The 14,184-nt window shown below is 45.4% G+C and overlaps 1 protein-coding gene across 1 annotated transcript in view; it reads left to right on the forward strand.

Annotated features, from left to right (window-relative positions):
- ipo4 (importin 4) overlaps positions 1-13,729 on the forward strand; it is a 57,552-nt gene extending 43,823 nt beyond the window's left edge. The window contains exons 19-25 of the mRNA XM_078536255.1: positions 859-968; positions 1,944-2,021; positions 7,736-7,793; positions 9,412-9,517; positions 13,007-13,200; positions 13,397-13,450; positions 13,688-13,729. Of these exons, the coding sequence (XP_078392381.1) occupies positions 859-968; positions 1,944-2,021; positions 7,736-7,793; positions 9,412-9,517; positions 13,007-13,200; positions 13,397-13,450; positions 13,688-13,729 (642 nt within the window). The remainder of the gene's footprint in view (positions 1-858; positions 969-1,943; positions 2,022-7,735; positions 7,794-9,411; positions 9,518-13,006; positions 13,201-13,396; positions 13,451-13,687) is intronic.
- The last annotated feature ends 455 nt before the right edge of the window (positions 13,730-14,184 follow it).

Consider the following 14,184-nt stretch of genomic DNA (forward strand, 5'->3'; position numbering starts at 1 on the left):
AATTACACCCACGATTTTGCTGATCGCCAAGGAGTCGAGCCTGTCTTGGCTTGAGTACTGGCTGGATTTATATTCCAATCTACAAATGCTGGCTTCTCCCGTGCACTACTGTACATTAGATGCATCCACTCCCTACTACTGGTACAATCCTAGTGCTTTTCTCCTCCCTGTAACTAACCCCTTCCTCGACTCGACATTCAGTATACCAGGTGCTTTAATTTCCTAATACCATTATAGTCTCTATGCTTGACTCCCTTTTAAGATCATTCAATCCTGACAAATCAAGTATGGTTTGCAACATATTCCTTTTATCCTGATTGACCAAGCAGTGTCCCTAAGTAGTAGACATACCAAGCAATAACTGTTTCTAGCTACAGTACAAATCATGAACATAGTAAAATAAAACAAAAACCTTAATCTTATGAGATTATTCTGAACCTTACGTATCTTTGTATATATGACTAGGGTACCATGTGCCTTTCTCTTTAGTCACTTGGTAGTGCAGAACTTGAGTATTGCTGAAAAGAGACATGCACAAGAAAAGGGTATGCAGTATAAATTGTTGCTTCCTTTGAAATTTGGCATTCTTGTGTCTGCCCTGATGAGTGTAAGACAAAAAGCTTCAGCAACATGCCTCTCTCTTTATTTTTAAGCAATGCTCAACTTTTCACTATGCATGGACGGGCCCCTCATGCGACTTAACCCCTTGGCATTCAGTGCAGCGGCACCACTCTTTTCTGCCTTGGACAAAAAGTCAGGTGGGACCGTCCTGGAATCCCCGCCACCCACACGAGATGCCTCCCTGGGCTCGGCCTATCCCGCAAGGTTCAGTGATTCCCTGCTGTTGTTTCTCCGCAGGCGCATTACGACAACGACAGCAAAACCTTCCTGCTCCTGGATGATGACCTCGACGAGGAAGAGACAATTACAGAAGAGGAGGAGGAAGACGACGATGCTGACATCACTGGGTGTGTTGACACTGCCTTTCCGAGCTGTTGCTACGTCCTGTTCTTTAGTTAGGCCTAGCTTCTCGAGAGCCTGCGCTTGATGGTTTCAGTTCTGATCAGCTTATCCCTTGCTTCTAGTTTGAATGGGGCTGTAATTTGATTCAGGCGGTTGAGTAAAATGGACAGGATGGCAGCGGCCACCTATTATTAGCCCCGCCCCGTATTCAGGGGAGGGGATCCGGAAAAGGGTGACCAAATGAACAAAACCTTTGTTAATTCATATTGCACGTGGCCTCCGTATAAAGGACGTAGAGGCACTGGAGAAGGTGCAAAATAGATTTACCACAACTGAGAGGGGGAACCAAAACTAAAGATCCATAAATGTAAGATAGTCACTAATAAACTCCAGGGCAGTACTGAGCGGGTGCTGCACTGTTGGAGGTGCCATCTTTTGGATGAGGCATTTAAATCCATCCATGCTCTCGGATGGACATGGAAGATCCCAGATTCCTATTTTAAAGAAGAACAGGAGTGTTATTTCCAATGTCCTGGTCAATATTTATCCCGCAATGGACATCACTTCAAAAAATTATTTGGCCATTGTCATGTGGCTGATTATGTGAGCTTGCTGTACATATATTGCCTGCACATTTTCTACATGACAACAGTGACGACACTTCATTTACTGGAAAGCGCTTTGGCTTGTCCTAAGATTCTTTATTTTGAATTCAAGAGAAATTCTTTTTACCCTGAGAGTGGTTAGAAAGTAAAACTGCTACTGCCACAGGGAGTGGGTGAAGCAAATAGCATAGATGCCTTTAAGGAGAAACTAGATACGTACGTGAGGTAGAAAGGAATCGAAGGTTATGTAGATAGACTGGGAATCGGCTAGTATGAAATGCAAAGTGCCAGCGTGGACCAGGTGGGCTGTATGGCCTGTTTCCGTTTTGTAAATTATGTGTCATTCTCTGATATTATTCCGTGTGTTCTGGACAGTTTCAGCGTGGAGAATGCTTATCTCGATGAGAAGGAGGATGCCTGTGACGCTTTGGGAGAAATTGCAGTCAACACTGGGTAAGACCATCAAAAAATGTCCATCAACCCCATTCTGTACATTACATTTCTTCTAGTATCCTCTTCCCTGCCACACAATTGTGTATCCTGTAGTGAGTAATTCACCCCCTGACTGCCAAAGACTGCCCACCACCTACAAGGCATAACTGATGGGGAATTCTCTCCACTTGCCTGGATGAGCGTAGCTCAAACAACACTCAAGAAGCTCAACACCATCCAGGACAAAGCAGCCCACTTGATCAGCAGCAATCTACCGCCTTAACCATTCACTCCCTCCAACACTGGCGCACAGAGGCAGCAGTGTGTACTGGAGCAACTTGCCAAGGCTCCTTCCAAACCTGCGACCTCTACCACCTTGAGGGACAAGGGCAGCAGATGCAAGTTCCCCTCCAAGCCACACACCATCCTGACTTGGAACGATATCACTATTCCTTCACTGTCACTGGTTCAAAGTCCTGGAACTCCCTCCCTAACAGCACTGTGAATGTATTTACATCACACGGACTGCAGCAGTTCAAGAAGGCGGCTCACCACCACCACCTCAAGGGCAATCAGGGATGGCCAACAAATATTGGTGTTGCCAGTGACACCCATGTCTGATGAAGGAATTTTTTAAAAATTGATCTTTTTAAATGTCAGCTGTGGCTCAGTTGGTAGCATTTGTGGCTCTGAATCAAAAGGTTTTGTGTTCAAGTCCCAAATGATCATAATATTCAAGGGGAGCTGCTACACTCTCCGATCCTGCAATGACCACCAGAGACTCGGGCTTCTTTTTAACCGGTTTATTTAAGCATATGCAAGGGAGCTGCTACCATTCTGTAAAATGGCGACCCAGCCCCCTGATCGATTACATTCCATTATTTTTGTACTATTTTCTTATCATAATACATTTAAGTACATTTGAATACATCCAATCGGTAACCGACACACCGGTTCCATACTATCTCTATCCTATTGAGTACATAAACATGTGATTTTGATATCCAATTATTCTAAAGCATGTATACATAATTATACTATCCAATCAGAATTAAGGCACGTATACATGTACCTTGATTCTTGCAACTCAAGACTACTTGTGCTTCATCAAAGCCCCCCCCTTTGTCCATTGTTCATCTCCCCATATCTAAGCTAAGACCATCTGCCCCTTCCCTATCTGTCGGAGAGCTCACTTAATCTATTCTTGATGTCATGCTTTTTGTCTCCAGACTGACTCTCAAGGCTGTGCAATCTTCAACTGCTAATATGCTTAGCAGCCATGTCTGCCTGGAGATTTTCAGTATTTCCAATGAGTTCTTACTATATTCTTCTTTCAATAAACTTAATTCCCCCTAACAATATGTTTGAATTTTACATTCAGTTTGAGGGAGAGAAGATTGGGTCCAAGACTTGTATTTTAAACTTAAATAAAGGCTATTATGTGGGAATGAAAGCTGAGATAGCTAAAGTGAACTGGGAAATGAGGTTAAGGGATAGGTCACTAGAGATGCAGTGGCAGACATTTAAGGGGATATTCCAGAATACACAGAATAGATACATTCCAACGAGAAAGAAAAATTCCCAAGGAGAGGATCCACCATCTGTGGTTAAAGACAGTATCAAATTAAAAGATAAAACATATAATTGCTCAAAGATAGGTGGCAGGTCAGAAGATTAGACAGAATATAAAAAACAACAAAGAATGACAAAAAGATTAATAAGGAGGAAAAAGAGTACAAGAGAAAGCTAGCTAGAAATATAAAGGTGGATAGTAAGAGTTTCTATAAATACCCAAATAAGAAAAGAGTTAACAACGTGAGCATTGGTTCTAGAGTGAGTCTGGGGAATTAATAATGGAAAATAAGGAGATGGCAGGTGAATTGAACAGGTAGTTTGCTTCGGTCTTCACTATAAAGGATACGAGTAACATCCCTGAAATAGCTGTAAATCAGGAAATGGAAGGGAGGGAGGAACTGAGGAAAATTACAATCACCAGGGAAGTGGTACTGAGCAACTGTTGGAGCTGTGGGCTGACAAATCCCTGGGTCCTGATGGACTTCATCCTAGCGACTTGAAAGAAGTGGCTAGTGAATAGTTGATGTGTTGGTTTTGATTTTCCAAAATTCCTTGGATTTGGGGAAGGTACCATTAGATTGGAAGATAACAAATGTAACTCCTTTATTCAAAAAGGGAGGCAGATAGAAAGCAGGAAACAACAGCCAGTTAGCCTAACAGCTACCATAGGGAAAATGTTGGAAGCTATTATTAAAGATGTTTTAGCAGAGCACTTAGAAAACTTCAAGGCAATCAGGCAGGGTCAATCTGGTTTTGTGAAAGGGGAATCATATTTAACTAACTTATTGGCGTTCTTTGAAGGAGTCACTTCTGCTGTGGATAAAAGGGAACTGGTGAATGCACTGTACTTAGGTTTCCAGAAGGCATTTGATAAGGTGCCTTTTACGACCGATGCAGTTGGTAAAGCGGAGTTATTTAAAAATCCCAGAGGGAATCTTTAAACAACTGTCATAACCTATAATTTTAAGTGTTATGTTTGAGATGCGACTCTAAATTCAGGAATCAGACCATCAGTTCTTGAGGTTTTACATTAAACTAATAGAAACAATTTATTAATTTACACAGGTTATAATATATGTACACATGGCTACAAATTACTACTATCATAACTTTTAACAAATTCCCAAACTAATCTCCATTAAGGCAACAGCAACCCATAGACTTAACCAAAACACCAGGCAAAGCATTTTCACCTTACAAATTCAAACAGGTTCCTTTCACTGTGGAGCCTGTAGGAGGCTTGCAGCTGCCTTTTGTTCTTACAGTACCTCTGCCTGCAAACCCGAAAACTACTAAAGTTATACCTACCAGCCCCATTGAAGGTTAATTCTCATTGCATCAGCAACCTCTTTGAACTTTACCTTTTACCGATGAAACCCCATTCATTATACTAATTTTATTGGTGATATAAACATATGGTTTGGTATCTGTTAGAAAGGTGTCAAGTTTTCACCCCACTTCTTGAATGCTCTATTCAAAAAATGCAAATGCCGCCATCTCTCTTCTGTATCAAACTAATACATATCAAAGCACCCAGACTAGCTGACTTTAATCTAATTAAGACACCTGCAGACTAAACCTCTATTTTAAAAGAAAAATATTTTCCAAAATAGCTTCATGACAGTGCCACGTCAAAGATTATTGTGGAAAATAAAAGCTCGTGGTGTAGCGGATAACATATTGACATGGATAGAAGATTGGCTAGCCAACAAGAATCAGAGAATAGCCATAAATGGGTCTTTTTCTGGTTGGTGGGATGTAACTAGTGATGTGCCACAGGAATCAGTGCTGGACTCTCAACTTTTTACAATTTATATAAGTGACTTGGGTGAAGGGACCGAAAGTATGGTTGCTAAATTTGCTGACGATACATAGATAGGTAGGTAAGTAAGTTGTGAAGAGGACATAAGGAGGTAACAGGGGGACATAAATCGGAGAAGTGAGTGGGCAAAGATCTGGCAAATGGAGTATTCTCCATTTTGGCCAGAAGAATAAAAGAGGAGCATATTATCTAAATGGTGAGAGATTGAAGAGCTCTGAGATGCAGAGGGATCTGGGTGTCCTAGTGCATGAATCACAAAAGGCTAGTACGCAGGTACAGCAGGTAGTTAGGAAAGCTAATAGAATTTTATCATTTATTGTGAGAGGAATTGAATGCAAAAGTAGGGAGGTTATGCTTCAGTTGTACAGGTCACTGGTGAGACCCCCATCTGGAATACTGTGTATAGTATTGGTCACCTTATTTAAGGAAGGATGTAAATGCATTAGAAATAGTTCAGAGAAGGTTAACCAGACTAATACCCGGAATGAAAACAGAAAATGCTGGAAAAGCTCGGCAGGTCTAACAGCATCTGTGGAGAGAAAACCAGAGTTAACGTTTCGAGTCCGTATGACTCCTCTTCAGACTCTTCTTCATACAGATTTGAAACGTTAACTCTGTTTTTCTCTCCACAGAAGCTGTTAGACCTGCTGAACTTTTCCAGCATTTTCTGTTTTTGTTTCAGATTTCCAGCATCCGCAGTATTTTGCTTTTATAATACCTGGAATGGGTGGGTTGCCTTATGAGGACAGGTCAGACACACTGGGCTTGTATCTGCTGGAGTTTAGAAGAGCAAGAGGCAACTTGATTGAAATCTTTAAGATCCTGAGGGGAGTTCACAGGATGAATGTGGAGTGGACGTTTTCTCTTGTGAGAGAATCTAGAACTAGGGGGTCACTGTTCAAAAATAATTGGTTGCCCATTTAAGACGGAGATGAGGAGAAATTTTTTCTCAGAGGTGAGTGAGCCTTTGGAACTCTGCTTCCACCACCTTTTGAGGAAGAGAGTCTTTGAATATTTTTAAGGCAGAGCTAGACAGATTCTTGATAAGCAAGGGGGTGAAAGGTTACTCCAGATAGGCCGGAGGTTACCGTCAGATCAGCTGTGATCTCATTGAATGATGGATCAGGCTCAAAGGGCCGAATGGCCTACTCCTAGTTCGTATGCATATTTGTAAGTCACACTCTAGAGACCTGAACACAAAAATCTAGGCTGATACTCCAGCGCTGTACTATACTGTGTTAAGGGAGTGCTGCACTTTCTGAGGTGCCATCTTTCAGATAAGATGTTGAACAGAATTGCTTGTTATCTGGTCATTGCTGTTTTTGGGAGCTTGCTTTGTGCAAGTAGGCTACCGTGTTTCCTACACCCCAACAGTGGGGTGTGGGATATAGGATACACAAGTCTTGCTACAATCGTACAGGGTTTTGGTGAGACCACATCTGGAGGAACGTGTGCAGTTTTGGTCTCCATGTGTAAGGAAGGATATACTTGCATTGGAGGCGGCACAGCGAAGGTTCATTAGATCACACGAGATAATGGGGTTGTCCTCCGATGAGAGGCTGAGTAAATTGAGCTTATATTCTCTGAATATAGAAGTTTAGAAGAATGAGAGACGATCTCATTGGAACACACAAGATTGTGAAGGGGTTTGACAGGGTGGACACTGAGAGATTGTTTCCCGCTGGTCGGGGAATCTAAAACACAGGGGACACAGTCTCAGGATAAGGACTCGGCATTTCTCTACCCCAGAGGGTTGTGGATGCTCCATCGTTGAATACGTTTCAGACTGGGATAGGCAGATTTTTGGTCTCCCAGGAAATTCAGGGATATGGGGAGAGGGTGGGGAAATGGAGTTGATCAGCCATGGTAATATTGAATGGTAGAGCAGGTTTGATGGGTCGTATGGTCTACTCCTGCTCCTGTTTCTTCAGAGCCCTTTCGGGATCTTGTAGGTATTTCTTGTGTTCTTGAAAATCCGGCCCGAGTGATCCAGTCTTTTTAACAGGATCTGTCCAGAATGACGAAAGGAGATTGTGACAAAAACTAAACATGAACTGCTAAAACCCAGTTGTTGAATTAGATTGAAGAGGATTGTCTCCTCATTCACTGGCCAGGCACCTGGGACATTGGCAGCTGGGAATCACCCTGAGGTATAGGCTGAAAAGAATGGCAGAACAATCTGGAATAAGCAAAGGAGCCAAAAACCTATGGCAAATGGATCCTGTCCTTGTGGAGAGTGGACATCTCTTTAAAGGGGAGCTTATGAATGCAATCTCACTCTTGTTAGATCTTTACACCAAAGTAAGACTTCAAGCTAAATGTATTTTGTTTGCTTCAGGGCTGCCTTTATGCCATTTATGGAAACCTGCTTTGAAGAAATTTTCCGCATTACCGATGTGAGTATCTGATTTCTGAACACATACCGTAACTCTTGTAGCTGTTCCACTCTTTCCCTGCCCCACTCCACACTTAAATTCTGGGTAGGGTAGTCAGAAGTTGTTTGGTGTGCGTGTTGCTTCAATCAAACGTTCAGGCGAGAGGAAGAAGTGACACCCTCAACTGGGCATTCACTGAGAAACTCGGACATACGCAGAACTGGACCAGCACGTTGGAGAGTGTGCAGAATGCCACTGCATATTCGAAAGCAAATTCAGTATCTTGCACTGTGCTGGCAATATTATGTTAGACGATCAGCAGAAATGTCAGGACGCTCCTGGGAGCCCAGCGCAATCCCAGACTTGGATGGGTCAATACAGTGTATGCCTCATATCTCTGTCCAGTGGGGTGTAAAGAGAGAGAGAGAGAGGGCAGAACTGAGGGAGCGCCGCACTGTCGGAGGGTCACTGCTGAGGGAGCACCGCACTGTCGGAGGGTCAGTGCTGAGGGAGCGCGGCACTGTTGGAGGGTCAGTGCTGAGGGAGCGCGGCACTGTTGGAGGGTCAGTACTGAGGGAGCACGGCACTGTCGGAGGGTCAGTACTGAGGGAGCGCGGCACTGTTGGAGGGTCAGTACTGGGAGCGCAGCACTGTCGGAGAGTCAGTGCTGAGGGAGAGCCGCACTGTCGGAGGGTCAGTGCTGAGGGAGCGCCGCACTGTTGGAGGGTCAGTGCTGAGGAAGCGCAGCACTGTGGGAGGGTCAGTACTGAGGGAGCGCAGCACTGTGGGAGGGTCAGTACTGAGGGAGTGCGGCACTTTCGGAGGGTCAGTGCTGAGGGAGCGCCGCACTGTCAGGGGGGTCAGTACTGAGGGAACGCCGCACTGTCGGGGGGTCAGTACTGAGGGAGAGCCGCACTGTCGGAGGGTCAGTGCTGAGGGAGAGCCGCACTGTCGGAGGGTCAGTGCTGAGGGAGTGCCACACTGCCGGAGGGTCAGTGCTGAGGGAGTGCCACACTGCCGGAGGGTCAGTGCTGAGGGAGAGCCGCACCGTCGGAGGGTCAGTACTCAGGGAGAGCCGCACTGTCGGAGGGTCAGTACTAAGGGAGAGCCGCACTGTCGGAGGGTCAGTACTAAGGGAGCGCCGCACCGTCAGCGGTGCAGTCTTTTCAGTGAGATGTTCGACTGAGAGCCAATGTTTAACCCCTCTAGTGGAATATAAAAGCCCCACAGCTTTTATATTCCCTCGTTGATCAAACATCTGTTTAACTTGCCCTTGAATATATTCAGTGACCCGGCCTCCACTGCTCTCTGGGGTAAACAATTCCACAGACTGACGACCCTCTGAGAGAAGAACTTCCTCCTCAACTCCGTCTTCAATGAGAGACCCTTTTTAAACTGTGCCCCTTAGTTCTCAATTCCCCTAAGAGGGGAGCCGTCCTCTTGCATTGCAACAATAGTAGAACAGTACGTTTCAGAAGAACTTCATTGACTGTGAAGTGCTTTGGGATGCCCTGAAGTGGTGAAAGGTGCTATAGAAATGCAAGTTCTTTTTCTTCTCTGCTCCTGTTGTGGATTTTATTTTTACCCCAGGTGCAGCCCAGGCTAAAGACTAACTTCAGTGCGTTGACATCTTTTGCAGTATCCGCACGTCAATGTAAGGAAATCTGCTTATGAAGCCGTCGGCCAGTTTTGCTGTGCCCTTTACAAAGTCGCTCAGGAAAACCCAACAGACCAAAACTTGGAAGGTAAGAATTTCACCTAACACCTCTCCTCCATCCCCTACCCCCAAGCTCCCCAGGAACATTCTTGTATTCCTGAAACAGATGGATTGGCATATTGGGCAGGCACGGGGCAGATGAGATTAAGCAGCCAAGCGTGAAGTGATGTAATTTACAGTAGTGTTGAGAAGAGGCAATGTGAAGCATTTTCCAGGAGGTGCAGGAACACTTTGAACACTGCGTACAACAATTGTTTGAAAGAGGCCGGACAAGTTGAGTCGGCTGTCCAAGAAAGAGGCTTGTTCTCTTCGGAGCAAAGAAGGTTAAGAAGAGATTTGATTGAGGTCTTCAAAGTCAAGAACGGTTTTGATGGAGGATTAACTGTCTCCAGTGGCAGGAGAATCGAGAACCAGAGGACAGAGATTTGATCTAATAGGCAATAGGACCAGAGGGGGAGATGAGGAGAATTCTTGCACAATGATTTCTGATCTGGAACTGTCAGAAAGGGTGGTGGAAGCAGATGGAATAGTAATGTCCAGAAAGGAATTGGATTAATACTGGGAGGGGAGAAGTTTGCAGGGCATAGGGGGAAGAGTGGGGTCGGGGGGGATTGAGGTTACTTGGATAACTCTTTTAAAGAGCTGGCATTGGGGCAATGGGCCAAATAGCCTCTTTCTGTGCTGCACCATTCTATGATTTCATAATTCGGAACTCATGAGAAACCTCTTTCACAGAGAGTGGTGAGAATGTGGAACTCGCTATGAGAGAGTGGTTGAGAATAGCATAGATGCACTTAAGGGGAAGCACATGAGGGAGAAAAGAATAGAAGACTATGTTGATGGGGTGAGGTGAAGTAAGAATGTGAGGAGCCTCGTGTGGAGCCAAAACACAGCACGGACCAGATTGACCGAATGGCCTGTTGCTGTTTTGTAGGCTGTATGTAATTAAGTGGCAACTTTTATGTACTTTTGTGCTCATCAAGCTGAAGGGATATTAGTTTCAGTGTTGCATTTTTTTTTACATATTTCCTTGGGTTTAGCATCGTTGGCTATTCCCAGGAACAAACCTTGCAGATCTTTTGAACCAGAGCGTAGTTTTATTGCCCAGCGTATAGGTAAATGTAGCGAGACACCAGGATCGAATGAGATATTTGCGAGGAGGTGGTGTCTGCTCTGGCTCAGTGGCAGCACTCTTGTCTCTGAGTCAGAAGGTCGTGGGGGTCAAGTTCCCACTCCGACTCGAGCTCCATCAACGAAGACAACAGTCCTCGTGCCAGTAACGGAAGGAGTGCTGCACTATCTGAGGTGCTGGCTTTAAGGCTGAGATGTTAAACTGAAACCCCATCTACCCCCTCGTGAAAGGTCCCATGGCACTATTGGAGGAAGAGCAGGGGAATTCTTCTGAGGTTAATATTTAGCCTTCAATCCAGCACCTAAAAGACAGATTATCTGATCATTACTGCTCGTGAGAGCTTCCTGTGTGCAAATTGGCTACTGGATTCCTACATCACAACAGTGACTGCTTTTCAAAAGTGCTTCACTAACTGCAAAGCGCTCTGAGATGTCCTCTGGATGTGAAAGGTACTATGTAAATGCAAGTCTTTCTATCTATGATGCCTTGCAATCTCATTCTTTGGTAGGCAGAAAAATGTTGGACCATGGCTCCAGCTGTAATCTACTTGGCAAGTTTATTGAACATAAAACAGAAAAATGAATAGTACTCATTACAAACAAGCATGGTAAACATCATTTTATCCCCAAGGCAGCAGAGGCACCTCCCCCATTGCTAACGCTCATCAGAAAACTGATTCTTGCAACGCGGCAAGGATGCAAGGAGGCTTCAAGAGGACTTGGACAGGCTAAGTGAATGAGCTAGATCATGGCAGATGGAATATAATGTGAATAAGTGTAAAGTTATTCACTTTAGTGGAAAAAACTATTTCTTAAATGGTGAGATGTGGGGAAGTGCAGGTGTCCAAAGGGACTTGGGCGTCCTTGTTCATGAGTCATTAAAAGTTAGCATGCAGGTGCAGCAAGCAATTAGGAAGGCAAATGATATGTTGGCTTTCATCGCCAGGGGATATAAGTACAGGAGTGTGATGGAATACTCTCCAATTGCCTGGATGAGTGCAGCTCCAACAACACTCAAGAAGCTGGACACTGTCCAGGACAAAGCAGCCCCGCTTGATTGGCACCCCATCCACAAACATTCATCCCTCCACCACCAACGCACAGTAGCAGCAGTGTGTGTACCATCTACAAGATGCACTGCAGCAACTCACCAAGGCTCCTTCGACAGCACCTTCCAAACCCACGCCCGCTACCATCTAGAAGGACAAGGGCACCAGACACATGGGAACATCACCACCTGGAAGTTCCCCCTCCAAGTCACTCACCATCCCGACTTGGAAATATATCGGCCGTTCCTTCACTGTCGCTGGGTCAAAATCCTGGAACTCCCTCCCTAACAGCACTGTGGGTGTACCTACACCACAGGGGACAAAATCCTGGAACTCCCTCCCTAACAGCGCTGTGGGTGTACCTACACCACAGGGGACAAAATCCTGGAACTCCCTCCCTAACAGCGCTGTGGGTGTACCAACATCACAGGGGACAAAATCCTGGAACTCCCTCCCTAACAGCGCCATGGGTGTACCTACACCACACATGAACAAAATCCTGGAACTCCCTCCCTAACAGCGCCGTGGGTGTACCTACACCACAGGGGACAAAATCCTGGAACTCCCTCCCTAACAGCGCTGTGGGTGTACCTACACCACAGGGGACAAAATCTTGGAACTCCCTAACAGCGCCGTGGATGTACCTACACCACAGGGACAAAATCCTGGAACTCCCTCCCTAACAGCACTGTGGGTGTACCTACACCACAGGGACTGCAGCGGTTCAAGAAGGCAGCTCACCACCTCCTTCTCAAGGGGCAATTAGGGACGGGTAACAAATGCTGGGCCAGCCAGCGACGCCCATGTCCCATGAATGAATAAAAAAAAAATCGTAGTGGTCCCTTAATCAATGATGTAATTAAATATTGAAGCATGAATAAATAGTTGACCACTTTTCTTTTGTTCTTTGCTCGGAACCTCCTTCCCCCTCAGCGAGAATATTCACTGGATTCCTGTTGTGGAAGCCGGCCGGGAAGAGATCATCCGATCATCATCTCATACATGTGTGGTGCATTATGTGACCGGGAGCTGTGAATTTGTTGGAGGAGGAGAGTTTATCTGCTCCTTTGAAGGCTGCAGCCAGCAAATGGAGTGGGAAAAGCTTTGCCCTCTCAGGTTTCCATGCAACCTCGTCAGCCTGCGCTGGTCCCTGGGCACACTGAAGGAGGGAATGTGCCCAAGGTTCAAGCTGCACTGTTTCATCCAGTCAGTTACTAGGTTCTGTTAGGGACAAATGTCTGTCTCGCTCTGGAAACACCTCCCCCACCTTAACTCCCCCCTGCACCCGCACTCCACCCCATTCCAAAGCATACATCCCATGTCTTTGTTCACTCCAGGTTTCCAGAGGTTGCTATCCATGGTGTTCCCAAACTATCTGAAAACCATTCACGAGGAGAAGGACCGCCTGGTGGTCATGACGATTCTGGAGTCCATGAACAACGTGCTGAAGAACTGCAAAGGGGACGCGCTAAAGGAGCCAGGACGCCTGGACGAAATCTGCAAAGCCATCCGGAATGTGCTGCAGAAAAAGGTAATGGCCAGAGCTCATACTGAGAACCCTGCCTCTTGCACCAAACCTCTGGTCACCTCTCCTGCTATATTCTTCTGGAGCTCAGAGTCAACATTTTGTCCCAATGCCCTCCTATGAAGCACCTTGGTTCGAGGCACTGTATGAATGCAAGTTGCTGCCAGTGCTCGGTGCTCACTGTGCATTTTGTGTCTTGCAGACAACTTGCCAAGATCCGGAAAATGAGGAGACAGAGTCAGATGAAGAGCAGGAGGTAGGTTGAGAGAGACTTTGCTGTGCTGAGGTTTTTCGGAGTGGAGTAGTTCAATTTTCCGTAGATTTGCCATCATTGAAGTAACTCTGAGAGAAAAAAAACTTCTCTTCCTGTTTTAAATTCCACTCATTCTAGTTAAACGCTGCCATTCCCTAATGTAGTGAACTGCTGTGGACATATATACTTTTTCTTGTATTAATTCAACGTTAATTGCTTCTAGTGCTTTTTTGTTTGTAGAAGATCTACTTGCCTCTTGGACTGTGCCTGGGTGTTCACTGAACTTCTGGATGCAGACAAACATGCAGAATTGAGGGGCAGGAAAAGAGTAGCTGGTCCCACGCTCACATACTCTTGGGAGAACTACAGTAACCAGAGACACAGGATTAATAGGGGGGAAAAAATGGTAAACTTCCCCTCGGGCAATTCAAGCCAGTCCAGGATCATGTGGGCCAAGAGTTACCCGTAAAAAAACCACTTGCTTTCTAAGTGAGTCAGTTGCTGGAGAAGGATGGCAGCAGGCCATCTCCCTCCAATTGTAATATTACAACCATCTGAGGTTACCTGGGTAGCCCAGCACTTATTCTTGCTGCAAAAGTGAAAATTAATAGACCGTGTAGGCCAGAAACTGCAGTCAGATTTGTTTATAGATTAAACACACACAGACATGCGCATGCACATACGCACGCGCACACTCACACGTGTCACAAGACGATAGTGCAACAAGCAAAGTACGT

The sequence above is a fragment of the Cetorhinus maximus genome, unplaced genomic scaffold, assembly GCF_964194155.1.
Source record: "Cetorhinus maximus unplaced genomic scaffold, sCetMax3.hap1.1 HAP1_SCAFFOLD_1046, whole genome shotgun sequence".
In the NCBI taxonomy this organism is placed as follows: Eukaryota; Metazoa; Chordata; class Chondrichthyes; order Lamniformes; family Cetorhinidae; genus Cetorhinus; species Cetorhinus maximus.